Genomic DNA, 22120 nt, shown 5'->3' on the forward strand with positions numbered 1-22120 from the left:
CGAAAAACATGCTGAGGCTAACTGGAGTTGCTAAATTGCCCATAGGTGTGAATGGTGTGTGAGTGTGCCCTGCGATGGGCTGGTCCCCCATCCTGGGTTGTTCCCTGCCTTGTGCCCATTGCTTCTGGGATAGGCTCCAGATCCAGCAGGATAAGTGCTTTGGAAAATGGATGGATGGATTTTTCCTTTCAGCTACGCAATTTCCATAAGAAAATGCAAGCACTAGGTTAACATCAAAGACCATCTTCTCAGCACCAAATTTGTTTGTGAGGTCATAACCTCGTTAAATTAGCATGTTTATGCGGATCCTGTGCGTTGTACAGCTCGTCGCCAAGTTACGACCCCGATCGGTTCCAACTGACTGGTCGGCGATTCGGTCATCGGCCTTTTATTTTATATGCAAAAATTATCATATGTATAATATATACTACATAATAAAATTATATAATCTTTAAGCCATATTGCTTGGGGGTTTTAATCTTTTTATTACCCTTTTCTTAGTTCATTGCTACTGGCAGCTGGGGCGGACACTATCATACACTCACGCGGGGCAACACTCGCGCTGTCAGACACGCTGCAGCCGGTTCCCCAGATCTGCCGTCTCGGAACAGTCGTAAAGTCGATCAGTCGTAAAGTCGATCAGTCGTAAAGTCGATGGCCACCTGTATTGGCACCATACAGCTTTGCTCAATTGTTTTTTTTTCTTGAAAAAGCAAAAAATTATGCAAATAGACAAAAACATGTTGTTGTTTAAAATGTCACGACGGAGTGATTATGGCTCTTCACCCGTCTAATATGCTCCCCTTTGCTTATTTTATGTCCTTGATTGACCTTCGTTGACTGAGCACCAAAGGCGTGTTTATCTCCATCTGAACGTTTCAGCAGACTGACTTCTGGTAGCAGAATTGACTGCTGATTGCTGCTGGGAAAAAGCCGGCAAACACAAGGAGAAGAAATCCAGCTAACAAGGGGGAAATGGCCCCCTTTCAGACTAGATGGTTTTATAATTTTTAAAGAGATTTCAGCTGTGGTTGAGACAGGCTCATGTGCAAGATACACTGTGAATTGTTTTAAATAAAACGAAGCCAAAATGTGCATGTTGGAAATGTCACTGCAGTTTTATTTATCATTAAGAAACATCCAAATTGTAGTATGCTTTGTTTAAGATAAACACTCTTCTTTAAAATGGCAGCGTGAAAGAGGGCCTGCTTACCTTTCATTGTGTTATTATTATCTGTCACACTGCATGTGGTGCTTTTCCCATCTTGGCCTGTATTACGGAGCAATCAAAACATGCTGCATATTTCTGTTTCCGTTTCAGTTGGTTGTGCCATTAAACAATTAGGATGTTACACATTCATTTAATTTTGCGGCACGCGGCGCCCCTGGGTGGGTTTAGGGGGCACAAACGAAACAATCAAAATAAACAAAATAAACTGCGGTACGTAAAAACATCTTGCAGTTCTTGCAGTCCTATTCAAAGTAGAGGGGGTCCAGGAGCCTATCTCAGGGGCTACGGGCACAAGACAGGAAACAATGTAGAATGGGGAGCCAACCCATTGCAGGGCACACTCACACACCATTCACTCACACATGCACACCTACGGGCAATTAGGGAACTCCAGCTCACCTTAGCATGTTTTTGGAAGCTGGGGTGAAAGCACAATACCTTTAAGAAACCTCAAAATGACACGGGGAGAACATGCAAACTTCACATACAAGTAGCCATGACGGAGACTAGAACCCTGGTCCCAGAGGTGTGAGGCAACAGTGTTAACCCCAAGTATTATGTTCTGAAATAATGACAAAATATTTTAAAAAGTGGAGAAGGACGTCATTAATATACATGAATGTTGAGCAGTTATTTCACATTAACATATATACAGAGTTATATATAAAGGAATTGTTCCCGTATTGAAATCCAGAAAAATATTAATTTAATTCCCGACAGGTTTCACCATTGCAGCAAATTGAATTTCCTAGAGGAGACACTCAATTCTCCCCTGGAACATGCGACACAATAAAGGAAAAGCACATCAATTATACATGTTTCGAAGTACTGCAATAATCTGCACAACATTACAGAGTCAGCTATTAAATTTTTATAGGTTTACTTATATAGGTTTTAACTTTGCATTAAAGAAAAATACCAATTTTTCATATCTAGTAGGGACATGATCAGCAAAATGATTACTGTGCATACATGAGCTTCTAATTAAAGGGTTATTTATATTTCTAGCTATGGTTTATTCATAACTTGGCATTAAAAATTTGTTTTGCTAATTTATGTCAGCTATTAATCATGAATTAGCTGCATCTGGTAAACACGAGTACCATCATGTAATTACAACACAGAATTAAATAAAAGTCTAGTATTTATTTTTTTTAAATGTACTGATAAGGCTTTAAGGTACTGGATATGAACGAATAAAATAACTGTGACCAGCATTTAAAATTGGAATTTTTGGGACATTTCTACTCACTTCCATATAATCTCTTTTGTATTCACAGGTACAACTTATCTTTGGTTATATTCATCCACAGAAATGATCAAGGGATGGGGAATGTCTGACAGGGAGCTGGAACATGCACTGTCTGAGGGCTGGATTGAGAAACACTGATTTGGGTTAATGATTTAACCAGTGATATGACCAGGCTGCACTCCAGCCTCATGCCCTATCCTGACCTACTCTCCAGCTGTAACAGTGATAGCAACTATTTTTTTGGGAAACATAACCCAGGATAAGAGGTGAGAAGATGCACAGATGAAGATAAATTAGCTCCATGTTTTGGAAGACACAAGCACAGGAGAACATGCAAATACACACACACACACACACACACACACACACACACACACACACACACACACACACACACACACACACACACACACACACAGGGATTCAAACACCCATTCCTGGAGGTGTGAGATCTCAGTGTTACCCACTGAGCCAACCCTAACCCCCATAGCAAAGCCACTTTGAACTGTCAGCATAATTATTACCCAACTCGCTTCCAGCCGTTTGAACCATGCTAATGCCGGATTTAATTGCCTAGCTCATTAACAATTCAGAAATGTGCTTGGCTATCATTTGTTTGGCTTCAGACTTGCTTGCCAGATTGCTGCATATATTTCATTTACATTTTATGGTAATTATTAAAGTGTCAAATTGCTGATGAAATACTGCTGTCGATGTATAGAGCGTGTGCTGAACGTGTACCTGGTTACTATTGCATAAAAACCGCAACATATCAAGCAAGTGATAAGAAAACAGCTGCTTATATGTAATTCTCCATTTGTGCCAACAGGTGGAGCAGTGGTTACTATATTTGGCAGGGGGAGCAGCAAATTTACTGTTGTACTGCTATTGCAGGCAAAAGAGCATGCATTGTAGCTCATTAGAATAAAAGGTCAAAGCTAAATGAGCATTATGGGATAATTAGATGTGTACTAATGAAATAGAACTTTCAATTTACAGAGGGCTGTATTCACCAGGTGCTAAGGACAGGTTTCTCCAATTTCCTGGAAAATGATTTGAGCAATATTATCTCTTGTCTGATTTGCAGTTTGCTCAAATCTCTTCGGCCTGCTTCCCTGCTTATCGAAAGACCTCCCAAAGGCATTTGTTTGTACGTCTGTATATATATATTTTTTGCAATAGGGTATCCCAAACTTTATTTCAGTGTCAAGTGTACCATGTATAGCAATCACAGTTTGTGTGCAACACAATGACAAAAAATTAAAACAAAATAAAATAAAATAAACAACTTAAAAGAACAATGTAGGATAACACGGAGCACTCAGTCTGGAAACAGACCTTCCCATCCAACCCCAAAAAGTAGAAAAACCAAAACACCCTGAACAACTGGAGACCGTCTGAGCAGCGAGATGCAGTGTTATTCATAAATAAAGTTTCGCATGTCCCCAGTTCTCGTTCCGTCCGTCAGGATGCACGGTCACCCACACCAGGAATAGGTCATCTTTGTCAACAACGCAGTGTAGCACTGTGCGGGGTTCATCATTTAGGTGTGGTTGATATCAACGAAGGACAACAGCAAATAGCTTACGTTACAGTTACAGTAGTCATACAGCTTCAGTAGGGCTCTGTTGGGGCCATTGCTGCCTAACATGTGTCGATTAATATCGTGACATCAGTCTCGGGCCCCAACAGTAATAAAATAGTGTCGTGAACAATCACAACCCCATACCAGGAGCTGGGCACGCAGGCTGCCTGCTTCTGTTCTACTTAAACATCAGGTCATACTCTTACACGTACAGCTATCCTGTGCCTACAGTGGCAAGTCAGCAAGAGTGAAAAGACATATTACTATAAAATACACACGCAAAAGGAGAAAGCATCTCAGGCAGGACTTTTTGAAGAAAAAGGGCAATACTTGTTTATCTTGTATTGACAAGGGTTCTGAAATAAATATGCAGAAATCTACATTTATATAGTGGAGGATAATATCGCAATCTGACAGCACTGTACACTATATACAAGTTGTGTTTGCAAATGACGTCAGTACCAATCAATATATATGGCTCCCTCTGTCTCTGATAAAAAATTAAGTCTGCAAGCAAAGTATTATTTTATTCTAAACACCGGCCGAACTCTAACAATTCTGGTATGTTTCCTTCTAATACAAGACCACCAGATATTGCCTTTTTAAAACTTTAAATGCGCAAGTCGACATGAAAAGAGCACTTTCAGACATAACACTTCAGGGTATAAAAACACTCACATAGTCTATGGCACATCTACAGAGCTGAGTGTCATTGGACAGTGACAAGTGGCTACTGCTGTCTATATACAGGCGTGTTTTCATTCATGCACAGTGTTTACACAAACCACATTAACATTCCCAAAAATGGGCATAGCCTGGTCGACGAGGGGGAGGGGGCTGCGAAGCTCGGGAGCTACGGGGTGGGGGGGCTCCTTCACGGTGATGGACGTGGGCCGTAAGGCTGTCATTTCACACGCTTGTTGCCATTAGGTCCCTCCGCCCTGATTTCAAAGGGTCGAACCTCAGTCTTTAACAGAGCAATGGGGAAGACTGCAGCGTGCAGAGTCCTCCCTCGCTGCTCTCAGATCAGTCACCAGTGCAGTGTTTTCCTCTAGTTCGGGCCAGGAAAGCTGGCTCAGTTATCGACCTCAGCGAAGCATCTGTATGCGTTAGACACACTGAGACGAAGCAGAAAGAAACACGAAACAAAACAAAGCCAGCTGGATGGGCTACGGCGGCCATGCTTATTGACCTGCCCAGTGAAGGTACAGAAACCATAAACTCTCTTTCCAGTCAAAAGATTGAGAGAGTTGCACAAGAATCAAGGATTTTTAAATAAATGACAGCGAAACACTCGCTGCTTTTATTAATAAATTTCAATAGATTAAAAAAAACACAACTGGCTGCTTGGGTTCGGTGTCCTTTTCCACTATAAATACACACTTTGGCAAAAAATTTAGGCCACTTATTTTTACTCTATTCCATTGTCCTCTTGGCAGAAGTTTAGATGTAAAATTAAAGTTGCAATGAAAAAAAACCAAAAAACTTCAGTATACGTATTCTTAAGCCAGGTTGGCAAGAAATGTGAAGAATATATTTTACATATTTCTAAATGGAATTTTAATATAAAATGGAAATAAAATCAGTAAGAAATCTATACTAACAACTTCTCAGTAGTCAAAAAGAGTTTAACCATCAAGTAAATGTACAACAGCCATTAAATCACTCTGCTGTGTAGTATGTTCAAAGACTTGTTACAGCTTCAGGCTGTTGTCTTTGATATGACAGTGTTTTAATCAAACCAGAAACCAGCCGGAAATGTTACCTTGTCGTAAACTGCTGTTGTTTTTGTAGTAGACAGAGATTCTGCCATAAACAAATAGTCACGGCATACGATAAGTGTAGACAGCAAGGCAACATGAGATTGTATATTGTATATATAAATATATACACAATGCATGACTGGCCTTCATGCTACAAGATGAAAGAAGCAAGTTGAATATAGCAGCGTTTCCCAACCTGGTCCTAGGGGATACCCAGAGGATCCATATCGGTGTTCCCTTTCAGCTCTCAGTGGGAGCAAAAACGTGGTCGGCGGTTCCCTGAGGACCGGATTGGGAAACACTGGAATATAGTAATACCCTGCACTGAGTTGCTCAATGGATGTGCCAAAAGCAAACTTCCTGTTGTTGGCACTGCACTTCCCACACTGGCATGACCAAGCCGGATAGTTAGACAAACTCATGGTGCACGTTGCAGTGTCACTCCAGCGGGAAGAGAATGCACGGCAAATAACCTCGAGCCTTCAAGCAGGATGATCAAGTGGCTTCAATGGCTATGAGATGACCATAGAGAGAGGAAATGTGACCAGTTTCCACTGGGTAACTGCAAATTGTGCTTTCCCAGTTCTGCTAAATAGCGCAGCCGCATGGCAGCTATCATGCTACTGGAAAGCCAAAGTCCTAAGGTTGATAATATTGTAAAATACAGTTTTCCTATATACTGCAGTACTTAAATGCTAAACACTGATGGTGACAATGCGGGTGACATCTTTGCAGTTTTCTTTGTCCATTGGCACAAAATTAGTGTAAAAATTATTAGCAATAAACTTTAAAGCAGTATTATATTTTATGTCGTTTCGTGTTTTTTCTTGTTAAATATGTAGATTTTATTCTGATTTAGAACCCCAAAGGGAACATGTTAATTATACTGAGCAAGAGATTGTAAGATGTTGAGCAAAGAATATAATGAAAAGTGATTGTGCTGCTTTCAGCAGAGATATTGATCACATTTTCCAGTGACAGCGTCTTGTGTATTGAGTTTGGGGGCTGCCTGCCATCTGTTTTTTATGATTCAAAGCAAATGACATGTTTTGTTATTTTTTTGAAAACTTTTCTGGTATTTTGAAGCAACACAAACACACGCTAATAGTACCATTGTTATTAAGTAACGATTTCTCATCAACCATAGTTTACTATCAAAAAGTAAAGTATCACGCTTCCCCTCCCATACTAATACATAAAATAATCCCTAATCTGACGTGAAGCTGCAGGATAAGGAATTACATGTATTCCCAAACTTGCTAAAAGAAAAATTATGGCTGAAAATGCTCATCAGCTTAGATAAAGTGGATATTAAAGTTGCAAAGAGAAGGATAAAAGGATAGGAAGGCTGTTTCTTTTCCTTTTCTGCATGTACTGGTCTGAAGCTCGACCCCCCACTTTACCCCCTACCCCTCGTGCCCCTTTAAAGCCTAGGGAGGGGCTGCTTCAGAAGCCCTTGACGTGGCAGTAAGCCTCCAGGGAGGAGAAGAGGATGTAGATAAGCCACAGGCCGAAGAACAGGAGGGTGGTGAGCACCTTCGGAGTCCGCGGCCCCCCCAGCTCGCCGCCAATCTCTGGCCGGCGCCGGTACAGCAGCACAGCCACGCAGATGAAGGCGAAGATGGTGAAGAGGGTGACGGAGAAGGCCAGTGTGCCTGGGTCCACGCGGAAGGTCTGGCCCTTGCTATTGTGGTAGATGGCGGCAATGGACCAGGCCACGCCGATTCCCAGGAACACGTTTACCGCATTGCTGCCGGTGACGTTGCCGATGGAGGCGTCGGCATACTGGTCCTGGGTGGCGGCAACCTTACTGGCGAAAGTGTCTGGAGAGGAAGGAGGGGGAAATGGGTGGGGGGGGGCACCCAAGTCAACATCAGTTACATAATATGAGCACTTTGGCGATACGCTTTGTCGCCTGAAATTAGCTTATCAGTAATGAATAACTAAATCAACTCAAATGAAAAACTGGCTTGAAATTTTCTCCAAACAGGACCTATGGTGACTGGTCTAAAGGCGATAGAACACCCATTTGGCATCAGCTTCATGGTGGAAATTCGAGTTCTAATGAAAGAAAACCAATAACATTAAATGGAGCCGCACATTGCATTATTCAGCGTATTACAAAGATTCTACGCAGTAAGGCAGGACAATAAGGAAAAGCTGCAGAGGAAAACAGTTCCAAACCTGGCCATTTGTTACACAATATAAAATGCAATTTAATATTTCTCATTGAGCTCTGTGTACATCTTGGGTCAGTCCAACCCTGTACTCAACATATTGATTTTCAAGAGCTGTTTCAGGGTTGCCAACCATCATGCATCCGGCTTGACGCTGACGCTTTCAGATCACGCTCATGCAAGAAATCTTACGGCAAATCTATATTATTCCATTATCAACCTAAAATTAACTACATCAAAAGTGTTGGGATAGTTTGCAAACCCTACAGACTATATACAAGGTAAATAACTGTTACGTACATGTACATGTGTGTGTAGACTTGTCTCAAATTGAAAATCTCATGCCAGCCAGCTGACCAAAGTTGACGAACCTGATCTATAGTGCTGCTTGGCTGTTTATTTACAAAAATGACATAAGCATGCGTACACATACGCATTTTGGTGTCGGCTCAGATGACCACTGCATGTTACCTGCACATTAGCAGGCTTTGGTATCTGCACCCACACACCTTGTTGCAGGTGCGGATTATCAAAATCATGCACTTGGGTCTCCCCCCCAGCCACCTCATGCACTTGCTGTCACACTGGAAAAGCCAGTGTGTGCCTAACAGCCAATTAAAGGCCCGGAGTGGAATAATTCACCTACAGTGTTGCAGAGTGTGACGGCAAAGGCGGAAAAGGCGGCTCAATCCCAGGATCACCGGAGTCTGGCTTCTCCTGATTCGCAGTGTTTTGCCCTCAGTTGTACAAAACACATTATTTATGGCACATTTTTCCAACCATTATCAGAGTAGAGTTTGGAAGTCGGTACATGACTGGCTTGTAACATCTAGTTCACATTTTATTAATGGACTGAGCAATTTCTGTGGGGAATTTCAGGCATCCAATCGGAATCCTTGCCCTGAGGGGCCCAATCTAGTCTGGCCCCGATTCTTGCTGTTTTAATCCACTTGATCAATCTCCTGCCCTTTCCCAGGCCTCCTCATCGCCCGTACGGAGCCACAGTGATAACCATTCATGTGGGCTGAGTAACTGCTATAGCTGTTCGTGGCACAAATTGACAAATATTAGTCTGGGAAAAAAAAACAGACTTTTAACAGCAGAGCTGGTTCATCTTATCATGTGTCTTATTACCAATACGATTTTAATAACCAATGAACTGACCTCTTTCTAAAACTCCCTCGGACCCTGATGCCCAATCAGACAGCCTGTTCCTGGCGTGCATGTTTGTTTTGCCGTGTTTCCCTTGTGATGACACCCAAACGGCGTTTTGTTTTTCTTCCTTGCCACCATTTTGTTAAACCCATTTCTATTCCTGCTCCCAAGTAAGGATCTCATTCCACCCCCCACCCCTGTACCATGCCTTCTGCTTACTGTCCTGCCCCTGGTATTCTGCCATAGTCATGAATAACTCTTCTTGTTTAGATTGTTGGTAGAGTGAGAGGACAATCCAATGTCATACTTCCTGAAAGGTATTTATGTTTAGTGTGAATAATTTGGCATCACAAAACTATAAAATCCCTCCCTCCTTGAAATTAGTTCACCTCAAATGTTCTAATGAAAAGGTACATTACATCAAGTTTGCGTGACACATTTTTGTGGGACTCACAGACTAGCTAAACATAGACCTTTCTTACTCTATCACAGAAAATCTCTGCATACTTTGCAGTTACAGGAAACTGGACACTTCAGAATTATTTGAAGATCTAGACATAAGGTGCATTGTTGACATGCTCAGCATATTCCAGAAATGTTGTCTTTGAACCCAAGGACATATTCTCCAAGCTGGAAAAGAAACCTGGGCAGACTTGAAGTCATTAGTGATTCTAAAATAAGAGCCAAAAAGGACATTCTCATGGAACAATCAGGCTGGTCAGGCTGATCTCCACACCTTCTCCTTGGTCTGCAATCAGTGTTGATCCTCATGTATCCAAATCCTTGGAATCCTCGGACGGAAGATCAAATCATCTACTGTGTGAGCTCATCTGGGAAACGGGTGGATGGCATTTGATCCCCTTCACGATCAAAAGCACTGTGATTGGTCTAAAGCTTGGCCTTTCTTATGAACGAGTGCAACTGTTCTGGATTTGTGTGTCCTGGAGCTGAATCTGGCTGGTAACAGTGACAGTCTCAGGCCCCAGATGTTTACTGGACTGAAGCTTTCAGAAGATAGCTAAACTAATGGCCAGCAGAAGGAGAAAACACAGGAGTCCCACAGCAATTAAACGATGGCCACTTCTTCCAGAATGTTCTGCAAATTTACTTAGAAAAACACATGACTCACCCAGCTCCAATAAAAATCCTGTTGCTACGACCACCACTAGCACTGTCCTGCTAAGGAGGTCAAACTCACCATATTGCCATGTTCATTTTGTATTTTATTATTTTTAAAGTATTTATTATAGAACCCTAACCCCCCATGCAGATATGACATTAACCAAAATGCTGAAAATGTTTTTAGAAACAGGAAGGAACCAACCATCCCTAAACCACAAACCCTAACGACACTATCCTTTATGCATCTAGACAATCTCATGTGTTTATCTGTGAGTGAAAATCCATACCAATTTATGAAACCGACGGACCATTACAGAGACCATATTAGTTCTGAATTTCCATCATCTTCCAGACACTTATCCTGAGAGTCACGTGGAGCCTATTGCAGGCAGCACAGGACGGGCCTAAGTGGAGTACCACCCACCGCAGAATACACAAGCTATGAGCTATTCAGGATTTCACTGTGCATTTATGGATTATGGCAGTAAATGGGAAGAACCCAGCATGACACGGGGAAAACATGCCACACAACAAACAGAGATGGGATTCGAACCCACAACAACCGCAGCGTGAGGCAACAGCACCACCCACTGAGCAGCTGCACCACCTCATTTATATTTACTCCAAATTCCTATAATAAAGGACCATTATAGCCTCATTTTTGAACCTGAGCTATAAGTATTATTTTCCATTCACCAAATTAAGCCACAGGGATGCATGACACGAACTAATGCTTAAATGCAAATGTAAACAGTTAGCACTGTATGATGATTATTAAACACATGTGGACAGAAGCTGGTGAAAAACATGCAATATTTTTTATATATATATAAAACATGCAATTTCCTTATTTTATTTTACAAAATCAATTTGTGTTTGCTCCTTGTTTTGTTGTATAAATAAAGGCTTTTGTAATATTTATTTGTTGTATAAAATAGATGCGCGCATGGATGAATAAAGGGCCTTTGAAATAATTGTGATATTTACTCTTTGTATATATAAATGATCTTTGCCATAAAAATCTGTCAAGGATTTATGGCTCTTTGATTCAAACATTATAGTTTATCCGTAATGGTTGATGTTGCCTTAAATCTTGCCTGACCTGCATGGCTAACAGATGAGTATTCTTAGTAGTTAAGGTCAGGTCCGGTGCTGTTAGTTTTTGCTGCCTCGTCAGATTTTGCTACCATTGACAGAAAATGCTATTATCGACATGAAGCACTTTACTTTCATGTTGTACAATACTGAAAACAAAAATGGTATAAGCTTAATAATATAAGTATTTGTATTTCATGCAAGTACAACTCATTTATGCTGACGTTACATACAAAATGGGCATATGTATATTTTTGATATCTGAATGAACAGCTGTGAACAACTCAATGTTCATCTACAGTCCAACACAGAAATTCTTATTTGGTTGCATTATGTAGCATGATAAAGTTAGAGGTTGCCAGAGGCTAGCTAGCATACGTGATCCAAGAAGCTGAATATAGTTCAAACCTGTTTGAAGTGAAGTATGTTCATTATTAGTCTATAAAACTGACATTCATAGCAGCTGTCTGTGGACATAATGTTTCTGAAATTTTCTCTCAGATTAGGAAAAAACAAATGACTGGGCGCTTGCTATGGTGTCCTGTCATTTTTGGCTGCCAAAAAATGCTTGTGTGACACTGAAGCCCTCTTTCCTGGATAGTATTTGGTGAAGTTTTTAAAACAGAAGCAGATTTAATACAGCCATGCTCTGCATACCGACATTTCAGTCAATGACGGACCACATATACGATGGCGGTCCCAGAAGATTACAATGGAGCTGGAAAATTCCCATTCCCTAGCGACATTGTTATAATGTTATAGCGCAATGCATTACTTACGTTTTGTAGTGATGCTGGTGTGAACAATCGTGCTGCGCTGCCAGTGATATAAAATTGCAGTTCGCACAATTATTTATATAGCATAATGCTCTCACCTGGAGAGCACTGTGAGATTCATGTTCTTTGACTTCTCCAGTGCTTTCAACACAATACAGCCGTCACTGCTAAAGGAGAAGCTGAAGGGAGCTGGTGTGGATGCCATCTGGCTGCATGGATCACCGACTACCTCAATAACAGACCACAGTATGTGAAACTTCGCGACTGCGTGTCTGACGTGGAGGTCTGCAGCACGGGGACTCTGCAAGGTACAGTGCTCTCCCCTTTCCTTTTCACACCGTTCACATCGGACTACAGACACAACACGGCCAGCTGTGACCGGCAGAATTTCTTTGATGATACAGCCATTGTTGGATGTATATCAAAGGGTAATGATCTGGAATATAGGGGGTCATCGGCACCTTGTTGAATGGTGTGGAAGGAATCGCCTCCTGATAAACGCCAGTAAGACAAAGGAGATGGTAACTGACTTCCGCCACAAGGTGACTCCATCTGCACCAGTGAACATTCTGGGAGTGCAGGTAGAGGTTGTGTCTGTGTACAAATATCTGGGTGTTCATATACACACCAAACTGGACTGGTCACATAACACAGACAAGTACAAGGAGGGGCAAAGCCATCTTCACCTGCTGAGAAGGCTGAGGTCCTTTGATGTCTGCAGGACACTAATAAAACCTTTTACGACACTATGGTAGCATCTGCTATATTCTTCGCGATGGTCTGCTGGGGGTGCGGGAGCTCAGGAAGGGACAGGACGAGACTGGACAAACTGGTCAGGAGCGCTGGCTCAGTCCTGGGCTGCTCTTTGGACTCCACTGAGGAGGTGGCTGAGAGAAGGATGCTGGCCAATTTTACATCCATTATGGTCAGTCCCTCTCACCCCCTGCATGACACAGTGAGGACATCACGAAGCTCCTTCAGCAACAGACTACTACATCCAACATGGAAGAAGGAATGCTTCTGCAGGTCCTTCCTTCCATCTGCCATCAAACTTTATAACACCACATTCACCTAAAGTTTATAAATTAAGTCACTATTCTGTATATTGTGCAAAATCCACTGCAAAGGCATAAAACTATATTTACATCACTTGGTGCAATCTGTGTGTATCTTAATATGTATGTATGTATATTTTGGGTCTGTGCAATATGTGTAATTCTGTGCACTAATTTTATTATTTGTTGTATTTTTTACAGCATTTTTTTGGTCTGTTTCTTTTCTATTGCTTTTTATTTACTGGCTATTGCAACAAGTAAATTTCCCCAGTGTGGGATCAATAACGTCTTATCTATCTATTTATAATGATAATAAGCAACTATGTTACTGCATTATGTTTTTACTATACTGTATTACTTATCATTATTTAGGCTATACCATATAGCCTAGGTGTGTAGCAGGCTATACCATCTAGGCTCTATAACGTGCTCATAATGATGAACACTTAATGACTCATTTCTCAGAATGTACCCCTGTGATTAAGCAACGCATGACTGTATTGGTATATAATGTAAGTACAGCTGATTCTTTTATGCTGACATTATGTTTGAAAATAAGCCTACAGTAAGAATATATATTGAGTACCCTAAACATCACCTCATTTTTAAATGATAGCATGTTGTGATAATTCATACTGTAAAACCTCCTACTAATTACTTATTAGGCTGGTAGCATGTTCTTGTATTATAAAAGAATCCTGCTCATTATCTGTTGAACTGGTAGCACATTTTGATATGGCAGCATGAATCGATGACTATGACAGGACAGTTTGACAGGGTAGGACAAATCATTATATGGGCAAAAAGAGCAGTTCAATGTCACCTAAGGAGCACAAAGCCTGAGATGACTCCTTCATCACCAATATAAGACGACAACATAATATTGTGAAAATGTGTTATACAAATAAAATTGGATTGAATTGAACTGAATTGAATATAGGGCAGCACAAAATTATGGGTGCCTGTTTCAGATTTAGATCAATTACATAACAGCATAGGGCATTATAGGGTAGCATAAAATTGTGGGCGAGTATTTCAAATGTAGATCTATTACTTAGCTGACCGTTTTCCCTTGGTAGGATGTTCTGATGGATGACAGAGCCCCCGTTCCAATGTGTTGACCGTAAGTGTGAGCGAAGGCAGAGTATGAGCATCTACCCATCATGATAGACACCAGGCTGCTCCGAGCAGAGTGACTTCAGGCGAGGGGGGGGAAGGGGGCTTCTCACCAGGAACGGACGTCCCCAGGGCCACGAAGACCACGGCGGTGACGGAGTCCTTCAGGCCAATGGTGCAGCCGAAATGTGAGGCCAGGTCGCCGATGAAGGCTGTCAGCAGGCCGATCATGAGGATGGACACCACGAAGCAAGCCCAGCCATTCCAGTAGTCCGTGGGCGGCACAAAGGCGAACAGGACCTTCCAGAAGACGGTCAGGAAGTGCGCAACGTAGTCAAAGCAGGAGGGCAGCTTCTCCTCGCCGCATTCTTCGTCGTCGTCATCTTCCCCTGAAGACCAGAAGACAGAAGTAGCATGTCAGCTCGATTCAATGGCTGTACGATATATCCCACCGCCCAAACCCACCCCAACATAGCTACATTAAAGCATATAACACTGGATCTCCACTGCAGCACTGAGAGATATTACCTGAAAAAAAATAGTTAATGAAACAATGTAACAATTTCCAAAGCAATAAGCTATTAGACACTTACATCCGAAGCTACAAACAACTGAGAAAGCAGGATTACATGCCTCCCCCAAGAAAAATCAACTGGATGACATTTTGCTGTGTGTTTGGGTCCAGAAAATCCAGAAAATTGGGATGGAGTCTCCATTTGACTTGCTGAATAAAGGCCCCTCCAGGGTGGGATCGTCACTGAAACTACTGACTGGGCTCAACGTACCAAGATGTTTGTGCTTCTTATGGTCTGTAACCTCTATCACCCAGTTTCTACAGCAGGGCAGCCAACCTTGGTCTGCTGGCTGGTGTGAGGTTCCCAATTCAAGACTAATCAGCACTCTCATTTATATGTAACAGTTTAATTATCTTGTTAATAGTCTGTAGGGTTTGTAAACTGGCCCAATGCTTTTGATGTAGCCAATTTTAGGCTTATAATGGAGTAATATACAGTAGATTTGCCGTAAGATATCTAGAGTGAGCCTGAGAGTATGAGAGCCTGAGTGTCGTGTCAAGTGCCTGACAGTTGGCGGCTCCGCTACAGGATTATCTGAACATGACTTCTACTTCACAGTCACTGCAATCCTCTAATTGATACCTCCCTGAAAGTATAGCAAGCAATGAAATCTGACTGGGATTCATCCAAACTGAGATCTATCGTGGCAAAAATAAATCCAGTGTAATCAAGAATACAAAACAAACTCATAAAGTTTAATGCCGCAACTCAAATATTTCGATAACCTAAACTTCCCTGAAGAAATGTACGAACAGCTACAGATTATTAAAAACTATAAAGTAGAATCTCAGAATAGAAATTTTTATGAAAGCTGACAGATAATACATTTTCTTAATTGCGATTATTTGCATAAACTGAGTTCATAAACGGATATACTGATTGTTATTTAGACCATACCATATAGGCTAGGTGTGTAGTGGGCTATACCATCTAGCATTGCACAAATAGATCTTATATTCAATCACATTATATAACAATTATATAATGTATCTGACCAGCTTATTGCTGACTGCCCATGCAGACCCCTATCCACCATTGAAAGCACACAGAATGTTCCGGCAAGCGTCAGAAGTGGACCCTAAGCCTTAACTCTTGGAGCAAATGAAGAAAGTCACCGGGTCCAATGATACCACTTTTCTGTTGTATCATGGGGATCGCTGGTTATGTTTTGAGCATCTGTGAAACCCGTTCGACCAACAAGTCTGATTCATGGCTATGTAGCCCTATATATGTAGCCCGATATATGTAGCCCTATACTCAACAGGGCTCCATGCACTGTGCTTGGGGACACATTACTCCTGTGATGTTTTGGCTCATAAAACATCAGAACATGACCACCTGCCTAATATGCTGCTGGTCCTCTGTGTGCCGCCAGAACAGAAAACAGCTGTGACCCGCCAAGGCATGGATTTAACAAGACCTTTGAAGGTGTCCTGCGGTATTTGGCACCAAAGTGCAGTAGATCCTTTAAGTCCCCTAAGTTGTGAGGCGGAGCCCCTGTGAATCACACTGGCTGTTCCAACAGATCTGAAAGATGCTCAGTAGGATTCAGATCTGGGGAAGAGAGTGAACAGGGTGATTCTTCATCATGTTCTGCAAAGCGTTGCGGAATAGCTGGTGCAGTGTGGAAGGGAGTATTATGCTGCTTAAAGATGCCACTGCCATCGGGGAGTACCTCTGCCATGAAGGGGTGTACCTCTGCCATGAAGGGGAGTACCACTGCCATAAAGGGGTGTACCTCTGCCATGAAGGGGAGTACCACTGCCATGAAGGGGTGTACCACTGTCATGAAAGGGGGGTACCTATCCCATGAAGGGGAGTACCTCTGCCATGAAGGGGAGTACCACTGCCATGAAGGGGTGTACCTCTGCCATGAAGGGGAGTACCACTGCCATGAAGGGGTGTACCACTGCCATGAAGGGGTGTACCTCTGCCATGAAGGGGAGTACCACTGCCATGAAGGGGTGTACCTCTGCCATGAAGGGGTGTACCACTGCCATGAAGGGGTGTACCTCTGCCATGAAGGGGTGTACCACTGCCATGAAGGGGTGTACCTCTGCCATGAAGGGGAGTACCACTGCCATGAAGGGGTGTACCACTGCCATGAAGGGGTGTACCTCTGCCATGAAGGGGTGTACCACTGCCATGAAGGGGTGTACCTCTGCCATGAAGGGGTGTACCACTGCCATGAAGGGGTGTACCTCTGCCATGAAGGGGAGTACCACTGCCATGAAGGGGAGTACCACTGCCATGAAGGGGTGTACCTCTGCCATGAAGGGGAGTACCTCTGCCATGAAGGGGAGTACCACTGCCATGAAGGGGTGTACCTCTGCCATGAAGGGGAGTACCACTGCCATGAAGGGGTGTACCACTGCCATGAAGGGGTGTACCACTGCCATGAAGGGGTGTACCTCTGCCATGAAGGGGAGTACCACTGCCATGAAGGGGTGTACCTCTGCCATGAAGGGGAGTACCACTGCCATGAAGGGGTGTACCACTGCCATGAAGGGGTGTACCTCTGCCATGAAGGGGTGTACCACTGCCATGAAGGGGTGTACCTCTGCCATGAAGGGGAGTACCACTGCCATGAAGGGGAGTACCACTGCCATGAAGGGGTGTACCTCTGCCATGAAGGGGAGTACCACTGCCATGAAGGGGTGTACCTCTGCCATGAAGGGGTGTACCTCTGCCATGAAGGGGTGTACCTCTGCCATGAAGGGGTGTACATGGTGTGCAAGGATGTCACAGTTGGTGTAATGTGTCAAAGTTGCCTCACATGAAAGACTGGAGCCATGGTTTCCTAGCAGAACATTGCCCAGAGCGTTACTCCCTCCACCACCTTATCTTCTTTGCATAGTACATCCTAGTGCCGTCTATTCTCCAGCCACCCAGCGCATATGTAGCCGTCTGTCCACATGATGTAAGGGGAAGCAGGACAAACTGGATCAGGTGACCTTCTTCCACTGGTACAAGGTCCAGTGCCAATGATCATGTGCCCAAGGCAGGCACTTTTGCTGGTGGAGGGGGTCAGCATGGGCACTCTGACGAGTCTATTGCTATGCAGCAGCCTTAAGCAGCTGGGTTAAGTGACAAAGTCATTTCTAGAGCAGCATTAACATTTTCCACGAGTTGTGCCACAGGAGCCCTGCTTTCTCTCCGTTCCAGATGGGACCTTGAGAATCTGTTGCCGGTTTGTGGTTTTTCCCTCCTCAGAACTCTGTCAGTTCACTGCCGCTGGCCTGGAGCACCATACAAGCCTTGCCGTTTAACACCCAGTCATTTGGCCAAGACAATTTGTTCTTTGTCAGAGTCACTCAGATCTTATGCTTGTCCATTTCTCCTGCATCCAACTCGTTAAAGTGCTCTTAATGTTTTGGTTTTTCAGGGTGTGTGTGTGTGTGGTCCATCACATTGTGGGGACCAAATGGGCAGACGTTCCGGGGACCTCAGGTGTGCAGTGAAACGCTGGGCATGGCTATCTGCGTGTGCGCGGTCAAAGTACATGCCTGCATTTTGCCTCCAGTTTATGCGAAGCATAACTGTGGCCTTGGATTGCTGTGTTCCCAGTGCTTTAGCTGTCTGGCAAAAGCTCGCTTATATCATAATGCCATTTACGGAAAGTCCATTTAGGATCTGCCAAACCGGCCATTGAAATCTTCCTTTATGCTCCTGCATTATGACTTTGCTCCACCACACCGTTTGTACTTCACATCCATTTATATGCTATCAGCCCTGCTCATTTGCACCCCCATGAATGGCCCATCACAATGAGTGCAGCCGGGGCGGAGGTGGGGAGGGGGGGGAATGGGCGTCACACTCATAGGCTTTCTGTTGGCCATATAAATCACAGTTAGTTTGCTCTGGGTCTCTGCAGTGGCCTGAACTGGAGTCTCTCAGCAACATACTTAAAAAGACAATCACAGGGGTATGGGAAACCCAGGAGGGCGATTACTAAGATAGCCCAAGTGCATTTATCTCCAAGTGCAGATACAGCAGCTACTCAATATCAAACAGACATTTTAACATCACATCATTTTCCTATGCTTGGCTGCAGTGCACATGATTATGAAACTTTTTGGCCATTTGTACAAGCGAATTGGGATGCTTTATGGTTCACATATGCCATCTCACTCTCCACTGAGACACAGAAGAAAGTGAAGATTGGGGTCGGCTATTTATCTGATTACTCTGCAGCATTTTTCAGATGATAGGAGCCTTGCTCATGAGCCCAGAGGAGACGTTCGGAATTTGCTGAAAACGGGATTTGAACTAGCAACCTTCCGATCGCAGGAAAAGAGGCCTAATTTGCTGAGTTTCAAACTGGCCACAAAGATCATGACCTGTCAAAAGTGGGACTTGAAGCTACACCTCCAGGGAAGCCAGAGGGCATGAAGGCAGCACCTTAGATGCTCGGCCACCGCGACCCCAAGGAGACGCACTATCCGTTCTGAGAGAGGGCAGGTGGCATATTCACCGTGATTAACCTGGGCTCATCTCATTCACACTGACTTATATGCTCCATCCACTAACCTGTTAGTTTACTGCATATGATATAAATACTGAGACATACAGCAGATCATGTGAGGAGCTTGACATTCACGGTGAGATCAGCACTCACTACAGAGAAAGGCAGATGGCCTGCTCTGCTAGCTGGAGAAACCCCTGTGCACCTAGATTAAATCAGCAGGTCATTACAGAAACACATCAGGACATAAACTCATTTGCGGTGGAGCTGTAATAAGCTCTTTGGCCCGGGGCCCTCACAAAGGCAGAGCGTACAACTTAGCAGACTGTCCTGCCGGAAGTATTTATTACTGTGTGGTATTTTGAACTGAGAATTCAATGGACTCCATTTTTCTGAGGGAAAATCTAACTGGCATTTCGTTTATGATACATTTTGATATAAGTCTGTCACTGCTTCCTACAATACTGCAAATAGCATACGGACCAGATAATTACACACGGCTGTTATAAATAACTTGTTTGTTAACTGCTTACTTTTTTGCTAAACTTGGTGGTAAAATTTGCTGCGTCCGGGGGGGGGGAATCGGGGGGGGGGGAGGGAGGGGCGGGGGGTGCTGGACGTAAAACATGGCTGCCCAGTGGGTCAATTATAGGGCCGGATGTGATCAGAAAATGCGAATGTTAGAGGTCATAAAACATGCAGTTTATTTTTGGAAATGGACAATCTCCAGCCTATCAATCCTGCTGTAGAAAACATGCATACTAAGAATTTTAACCAATTCTACCTGACAAATGATTATTATTATTATTATTATTATTTATTACTAAGCTCCACGAGTGGCAGGGAAATTTCCCCACATGGCATTTAAGTCTGGCTGGATTCTGACGGAACATCAAGAGGTTCAGAAAAGATCAAGAAAAAAGTGATTCAGTGTCCTGCTGACCGTCTCTACAGAGCTAAACCGATGCATCACACTAAACATGAAACAAATCTGATTTACTGTGATCGCAAAACTCCTTCATTCGCCCGGCTCAACCTTGGCAACTCTGCTACTGTACTGAGGAATCGACGCCCTCCCATGAGAGGTAGCACTGGTCATTTCTCCACTCTCCCAGCTCTCCGTGTTGATGGTTATAACAGGAACTGTTGGACCTGCCCACCTCCTTGGCCTTCACATTTGTTGGCCGACCGATGAAAATCTAAATCAGAGAAAGGTGGCTCTCATCACATGACAGAGAGCGAGGTTTCAGCTAATCGGCACTGCTGTAATGCTCAGCGTTTGAAAAGAGCTAACAGATAAATCCATTGTCAGGCAGGAATGATTCATGGAGGCCATGGTCTGTCCCTTATAAAGGCGAGCGAGTGACAGATGTCTCCGGTTTGGGGTCGGGTTCTCAGGCTGGCGTGGACAGCAGGGAGGAAATCTCAAGTCTCGATCTGGTTTAGGTCAGCGTGGTGGGTGAGCCGGAAGCAGGAAGGTCGCCGGGAGAAAGTGCTGCGGCGGCAACTTCGGACAGTGCTGGCTGCCATGCGGAGGCCAAACTTTCCAGAAGACGCCCTGAGTTGCGGCTGCAGGGCTGCATTACATACATGACCTTTTCATGGATAATGAGGAGAGGGTGTTGGGCGCAAATAACGCTTTCAGCAATTCCCAGCGTGCTAATGAGGCCTACCACCCCGTGTCAAGCAGGTCGCCAAGCAGACCGTCTTTCAATCAACACGGCAGCGGCTGCCTTGCACCGGCTCCCCAGTAATCCCTGCATTTAATTATATTAGCTTTATGATTTGTTATTCCAGGTGCAGCACTGGGGGATTCTGGGATTGTTTTGTACTGCACACTGAAACATCAACCTGCAAATTGATTGGCTGCTAATGACTTTGTTTCTCGTCAAGCGTAAATATCTATTATCAGACATCAGCAATCGCTCTACCCATTTTAATTATAGCCGATCCTGTGCGTGCTTCCTTAATTTTTCATGAATATTTGATAAAAATGGCACTAGTTAAAGGACAATACTGTATATCACATAAACCAGGGTACACACTTGATGGATCAGAACTGCTGCCAAGTAAAGAGGTATAGCAAGGGATGAAAATGGAGAAGTATCACATCATAGTAAACTCAGAGCTCCATGTAGCTTTGCGGTATTACACATTGTAGTGGAATAGCACTCTATTTTGCAGGATGTGTCCCCCCTCCAACTTACATTTCATTTATTTAGCAGATGCTTTTATACAAAATGACACACATTTTTGGAGAAGACAGCTGGGAGTTAAGGGTCGTGCTCACTTTCCTGACCATGGGATTCACACCAGTGACCTTCTGCTCATGGACACAGCCTCCTAACCTACTTAGCCTCATGCTGCCCCCTGTCAGCCTCCTGAGGAATGACAGCAAGCTGCAAGTGCTTTGAATTATTGATGCCAGCCTTTTGGTTGTCTTGGGTGACATTTCACTGGCCAAAACGGTCTACAGAACTGGTGTGTCGATATCTTCTTCTGGCGAGTTTGTGACGCGTCGCTGGTCTCTGGCATTTCTTCATTAGATTGCAACTAGCGCCTTAGAACCATGCAGGAGGATAAATGGAGGAAGATGAAAGACAGAAGCATAAAGACTGCAAAATGACAACAGGAGGACCGCAGGATGGCAGAAGACTTGGACTGCAAATGATTATGTCTGCTAGCAGTGGTGGGAGGTACAGTGGTTCAGTGGGGAGCATCATCACTTCACACCACCAGGGGTTTGGTTCGAG

The 22120-nt window shown here is 43.6% G+C and overlaps 1 protein-coding gene across 4 annotated transcripts in view; it reads right to left on the reverse strand.

Moving 5' to 3' along the window:
* Window positions 1–1920: 1920 nt before the first annotated feature.
* slc8a1a (solute carrier family 8 member 1a) overlaps window positions 1921–22120 on the reverse strand; it is a 122102-nt gene continuing 101902 nt past the window's right edge. For all 4 annotated transcript variants that reach the window (XM_048987403.1, XM_048987399.1, XM_048987400.1 and 1 more), the window contains 2 exons: window positions 14441–14716; window positions 1921–7654 (listed from right to left, as the gene is read on the reverse strand). In XM_048987403.1, coding sequence (XP_048843360.1) covers window positions 7278–7654; window positions 14441–14716 — 653 coding nt within the window. In that variant the 3' untranslated portion in view covers window positions 1921–7277. The remainder of the gene's footprint in view (window positions 7655–14440; window positions 14717–22120) is intronic.

Source organism: Brienomyrus brachyistius, chromosome 20, assembly GCF_023856365.1.
Source record: "Brienomyrus brachyistius isolate T26 chromosome 20, BBRACH_0.4, whole genome shotgun sequence".
Classification (NCBI taxonomy): domain Eukaryota; kingdom Metazoa; phylum Chordata; class Actinopteri; order Osteoglossiformes; family Mormyridae; genus Brienomyrus; species Brienomyrus brachyistius.